Below are 6445 nucleotides of genomic sequence, written 5' to 3'. Positions count from 1 at the left end.
CGGCCGGAGGGTGCCCGCCCTGCTCGCCCCGCTGGTGGCCGCGGCCGCGCGGGCGCTCGGGGACACGCAGCCCGCGATGCGCCGGGACAGCGCCCGGCTGCTGCTGCGCCTCATGGGCGCCGCGGGGCCGCGGGCCGTGCTGCGGCTGCTGCTGCAGGAGCGGCTGCTGCGCCACCGCAGCGCCCGGCTCCGCGAGGAGCTGCTCAACACGTGCACGGCCGCGCTGCTCACCTACCCCGGCGAGCAGCTGGACCTGCCGCAGCTGGCGGCCGCGCTGGCGCCCGCGCTGCTGGACGCGAAGCGCAGGGTCCGGCACGCCGCGCTGGAGGCGCTGGCGGCGCTGGCCGCGGCCATGGGCGCCGGCGGGACACAGGCGCTCTTCGGCGCCGTGGGCGCCCTGGAGCTGCGGGCGGGCGGCGCGGGGGCCGTGCGGGCCGTGCGGGCGCGGCTGGCCAGGAAGGCGCTGCCCAGGCTGGGCGAGCAGGGATTCGTGGAGTACGGGCTGCCCCTGCCCTCCGCCGGGCACTGCCGCGGGCGCTGCCACCCCCCCGGCGCCGACACCGAGTGGCTGCTGATGGGCAGCAGGACGCAGAGCGCTCGCTGCGGGTGCCCCGGCGGGGAAGATGCGCCGCACGGCCCCGGCTCCAAGTGTGCCGAGCAAGGGATGAGCCCCAGGAGAGTCCTGAGCGCCGGGAGAGGGAAGAACAAGCTGCCGTGGGAATCCGAGCTGGCTGGAGACAGGGAAGGTGGCTCGGGAGTCAGGATGCCGTTCCCGAAGGGTGTGGAGCAGGTACGTAACTCCCTGGCGTCCTTCATCCTAAGGCATTTCCAAGGGGAGGTTGGAAAGTTGTCAGAGGCTTGTTAAATGGCAGCTATTTGGGAGGGATGGCCGGTGTTTTATGTGCAAGGATTTGTACCCTCGCATCGGTCTGGGAGGGCAAGTTTGGGAATTCCTTGTGTCAGATTTAACCAAACAACTTATCACTTAATAAACATAATTTTTGATGTTACTGGGCTCCCCGAGGCACTTCTTAGGCCTGACCATAATGACATGTGCCTGGCACGTCAGCAGTGACAGGTGAACCCCAGGGAATGAGCACAAGAGTGGGGAAAACGCAGCCTTTGTTTGTATATTTGTGTTTGAGAGCACCTGCCTGACTGCTGAGAGTGTCCTGAAGCTGTCTGGGGGAGAACTGACCCATTCCTTCAGCTCAGGCTCTGAAGGCAGAGCTCTGGAGTGGGGCTGAGCCAGGACTCTTTGACTGCCCTGGGATAAACCTGGAGGCTGCCAAGTGCCTGGGTGGCTCTTGCTGCTCAGGCTGATCTCACTAGGAAAAATGTAGGTCAGGCTGGAACAGAAATTCTGACTGAGTTTTGATTTTATCACTTACCCAGTCAGCAGCTGGAAAGGGAAGGAATCTCTGGAATATTGTCCAGGTCGTTTTGCCTTTGGCAGTGGTGCTGTGACACATGTTTTGGATACAACTCTCACGTGTGGTATCGGTGTGTGGTGGGTTTTCTGTGCTGTTTGGGGTTTTTATAAGTGGACATGTTTGATTTATCATGTCTCAATCTCCTGTGATTGAGCTGAAGCAAAGAGATCCCAGAACATCAAAGGCTGTGCAGAGGAGATTCCTCCTGCCACGTTTACGTAGTGAGAATTTAATTCCCAGTTGCTTGGTAACTTGTTGCTGTGCTGGATGAGGTCATGGACAGTGAGTGCTCCTCTGCAGCCAGGCTGTTGGGAAACTCGGAGCATAAATAAATGTGAGTTCATGTTTCTGTACTGTCAAACCCCAAAGTTCATGTCTAGGCCTGAATGCAGACGTGCTCCCTTCCCTGGTGTCTGTGTTACCTTTAACCCAGGCCCCTAAAGAGATCTGTGTCTTTTGGAGTTGATGAATCAGGCAGCTGAGTTCCTTTGGGATACCTACAAACAGGCTCTGGACACCAAGATATGTAGGAAACACCTCCAGAGCAAGAAGGGTTTTCTTTTTGAAGCAGTTTTGCAGTATTAACTAAGACAGCTTGTAGAAATATCAGTTGCCAGTGCTCTCCAGGCAGGTTGGGCTGAGCCCTGTGCTGCTGCTCTGTGTGGTTTTCTGAACACAGAGCAAGTTAATACAGGCACCAAAGCCTGGCTGGAGCTTGGAATGGGGGAAGGTGCTCTGGAGATGGTCCTTTTCTAAAAGGAATTAATCTTTTGTGCACGTGGTTGTGTTTATCCCTGTAAAGTGGGAGGAGTGCCCGAGGTTTCCAACCCTGCAGAGAGGGAGAGAAAGCAGTTCACTTATGGATTCTGTTTTGTTGATATGCAAAGTGCATTTAGAGATGGTGTCAACCATAGAATCATGGAATGTTTGGGTTGGAAGGGATCTTAAAGATTACATTTCAAACCCCTGCCATGGGCAGGGACACCTTCCACCAGCCCAGGTTGCTCCAACCTGGCCTTGGACACTTGCAGGGATCCAGGGGCAGCCACAGCTTCTCTGGGCAACCTGGGCCAGGGCCTCCCCACCCTCCCAGCCAGCAATTGCTTCCCAAGAATTTCCTGTCCTTGGGACAGCCCTTCTGAACTGAGATTGCCATGAGCTGTATAAATAAAGCTCCTGTGCTGGGGGCATCCAGAAATCAGTGTGTGTGTGGGAAGGGAGCCCTGGATCTCCCCTTAACTCCCTCCAGTGAGGTAAATTCATTTATCATGCATGGAATTCTGGTACTTGACTTGACATTTAAAATATTAATTATTAATTCAGACATTCCTTTTGAAATGAATTTGCTTAAAAATTAACTTCTGGAGTCATTCTGTGGCTGAAGGGGTGCATGGAAGAAGCTTAATGTTTAAAGCAGTTTTCCTGCCAGGATTTTTAGGGTCATGTTACACAGTGGCTGTCCAAGGCCATGTCTAGACTTTCCTGATCAGATAAGATGTGAAGTAAAACATGTGTAAGTTAATGTGTACTAAAAATAAAAGGTAGATAAAGCACAGTGACTCCAAGGGCTTGGCAGCTTCTCCGGAGAGTTGTGGATTCTCCATCCCTGGAAGTGTCCAAGGCCAGGTTGGACAGGGCTTGGATCAGCCTGGGATAGAGGAGGTGTCCCTGCCCATGGCAGGGGGAGGGATGAGATGGGCTTTAAGGTCCTTTCAACCCAAAGCATTCCATGATTCTGTCAGTGCTGGTTAATTGGGTTCTTGATGAAACATTTCTCAAGTAGTTGAACTCAACCTGCTGTGACCAAACCTCCTGGTTCTCCAGTGTTTTCCCAGCCTTGCCATCCATGAGGGGTCACACTAGTGAGTCCAGGAATGCTGCAAGCAATCCCAAATTCCCTTTTGAACTCTCATCTTCTCTGACTCTGTAACGTGAAGGACAAGGTGGTTACCCCAGAATGAGCTAACAGAGTTCTCACTGACCTATTGGTAGCTAAGCCTTCCCGTGTTTTCCTTGGAAATTCAGTGTGCTGTATGGAAGACACCATGCCTAGGGATTATTGTAGGGCAAGAGTTACCCCCTGTGAAACACAGAGCCTGCATCTGCTGTTGGAGGTGCCTTTTGGTACCCAAAGGTTCCCTTTTGGGGGAAACAAGAGCACTTGAACATCTCTCCGATGTTTCCAGCCCTGTTACAAAGTACTTGTGACCTCTGTGATCTCCCATAACTGAGGTGTTGGGCAACACTGTGGAATTCCCCTCATTTCCATCCTGATCCCATAACAGAGAACCTCAGAGCTGGGCTTTGTGGGCACCTCAGTGGGTGTGCAAGTGTGAAATCAGGTTTATGGAACAGCAGCTCTCTGTTTTAGCAAGGATCAGAGGCACACAGAGTCAGTGGGATAAGGCTGCCTGTTCTTGGGAACTTGGGGTGGCACTGGCACGGGAGCTCTGGTGTTTCTAGAGGCTGCAGGAGTATTTTGGGGAGATATCATTCTGTATTTGTGTATTGTAGGTCTTCTCCCTGGGAGCCTGTGGTTGATGCTGCTGGGTGTTGGATCAGGAGAACCTTTTGTCCGGCTGGGTCTGGAACAACTGGGATAGTGGAAGGTGTCCCTGCCCATGGCAGGGGTGGAACTGGGTGATGTTTAAGGTCCATTCCACCCAAACCACCCTGTGATTCCATGATGGGTCATCTCAAGTGCTTTGGTAACCAAGTTAATAATTCCTTTGGTGGATGGATTCCAATATTGCCTGACATTGGTGGTACTGGTGGAATCTTTAGGAACCCTTCTGAGAAATCCCTTTGCTGGAATCTGTCATCTACTGCACTGGAACATCTGGCAGCTTTGGGTTTGCCTTTACTTCCCCCTGCCCTCAAGCCCATGTTTAGCAAATTAGTAATGCTGTAATTATAATTTGTGCACAGGGGAGCAGAGTTTTTATCCCTGTAGCTGGGACTGGAACAGCTGAGTGGAGTTGTACAATAATGGCAGTGTTTTACTTTACTCCTTCTGCATAAATTGCTTTGTCCATGTGGAAAAATGGGGCCTAAGTTTGTCCTGCACCAGCTACTGAGGGGAAAATTAACTCCATCCCAGCTGAAACCAGGCCACAGGAACTCATACAAGTGACATTTAATTGTGGACTGGAAGGTCCATGGATGGGAAATGCTGTTTGCTGATCCCAGGGGCAGGAATGCTGAGGTTTCATCTCTTTTATCCCATCTGGGATAACCCAGAACAAACCCTTCTCCGTTTTCCTGCTGCTCTCTGTCCCCCTGTGTGAAGGGCCCCTGGAGTCCCTCAGGGCCTGCTTGCTGTGGAGGCCCCATCAGTTTTCCCCCACCGTGCTGTGCTTTAAGCACTTGTCCTAAAATACTTCAGTGAGAGTCTAATCCCTGCAGGCTGATTAAGCAGCTTTAGCCCCGGCTCTCAGGGAGGAGATTTCATGGGGGGTTTTGAGCTTTGGGGCATTTTGGTGGCTTTGCTGAGGGTGCCTCGGGCTGGAGACTTGGACGTGAATCCCATTGGAGCCTGGGAAATGCCAACAGGAAATCACAGCGTGGTTTTGGAAGGGAGGATAAAATTTTGGCCATTTTTGTTAACTGCAAACCCCCCCTCCCAGGCTCAGGGAAGGGTTTCCCCCAAGAACCAGTGTCCACATAGCTGTGGACCTTGGAGCTCAGCTCCCTCTGGGAACTGCTTGGCTTTTAAAGCACTGAATGGAAAACCAGGCTTCACTTATTTATTTACTGCCAACAGGTACCTCGTGTGACTTCATTTTCCATTTATAATGGGAACAGCCTCAGGAGAATTAGGAATATGTAATTAAAAAGTTTGAATTATGAGGTTTATTTTTTTCCTCGTTGGCAGGATATGGGGGTGGAATTTCTCTTGGCTTAGGTGTGTATCTTGTGTCTCTTCTTTACTTAGAAAGGACCCAAAGGTTTTGTTGAAACTTCATTATTTAACTACTTATTTAATATTGTCTATATTCCATAACCAATCCTATTTTTCTGTGTGATAGATTAAATATTATAAGGACTTTAAACCAATTAGTGTGTGCTCGTGGTCGTGGTTCTCCTCCCAGGTTTGAAGTTCTGCACTTTCCTTTGTGATATTTTTGTGAAACCCCATTTCAACATTAATTAAACCCTTTAAAGATACTGACCCAGAGCATTTGGCTGCTGTTTGTCTGACCCAGACACGTAACTTGAAGGACAATCTGTGAAGTCACCCCGAGGTTTCTCCTGGAGCAGGGAGGGTTTGGCAGAGCTGGGAGCTGTTCTGGGGGTCTCTCACTGTCCAAAACAACTTGGATTGTGTGGGCCAGGCTGTGGACTGGGGAGATCATGGAATTATGGAGAACTGCACTTTGATATTCCAAGAGTTTCTGTGAAGTTCCCAGTCAGAGGATCCCATTTGTGTGGTGAACTGAGACGTTCAGTGAAATGAAAAATAACTATTTTTATAAATCAATGTATCATGTAGATGTTAGACTACAAATGCCCCATTCACACAGCAGGATGTGAATAAAGGGGTTTTCAGGCTGAACATGGTGCTTTTCTTTCCAATACTGAATAAATATTTCCATTTCTGCTCAGACTTCTCCTTGTGCAGCCTCGTCTGTGAAAGGGGAGAGCGGAGGAAATGCAGCCTGGAGATGATGTAAATCACTGATTTCACTAATTAAATCAGGAACCTTCATTTAAAGCATGATCTTTTCTTTACTGAATACTGCTGTTACTGAGATTTCTCCCTAACCTTTGCCCAGTTCTCAGTACAAGCTGCTGATATCCCCAGCTCCAGCTTTTTGACTAAACCTGAAGTTTGCACAGCTCAAGTAGCTGTTGCATTCTGGGATTTTGTTGTCTATTTAAACCCTTCCACATCTAATGGACATAATTCAAAATGTCAAAATATATGTTAAAAAAAAAACAAACCTAAAAAACAAACCACTCAAAATTTAATTTTTAAGATTTAATTTTTAAGATTTAATTTTTAAGATTTA

General features: G+C 49.9%; 1 protein-coding gene across 1 annotated transcript in view; it reads left to right on the top strand.

Moving 5' to 3' along the window:
* Positions 1 to 6445, top strand: part of TOGARAM1 (TOG array regulator of axonemal microtubules 1) — a 29015-nt gene that overhangs the window by 976 nt on the left and 21594 nt on the right. Inside the window, exon 2 of the mRNA XM_027667338.1 lies at positions 10 to 790. Within this exon, the coding sequence (XP_027523139.1) occupies positions 10 to 790 (781 nt within the window). The remainder of the gene's footprint in view (positions 1 to 9; positions 791 to 6445) is intronic.

This window comes from Corapipo altera, unplaced genomic scaffold (genome assembly GCF_003945725.1).
Source record: "Corapipo altera isolate COAL_440 unplaced genomic scaffold, ASM394572v1 190, whole genome shotgun sequence".
In the NCBI taxonomy this organism is placed as follows: Eukaryota; Metazoa; Chordata; class Aves; order Passeriformes; family Pipridae; genus Corapipo; species Corapipo altera.
Note: the sequence above shows the minus strand (reverse complement) of the source record. Positions and strands in the feature narration are given on the sequence as shown.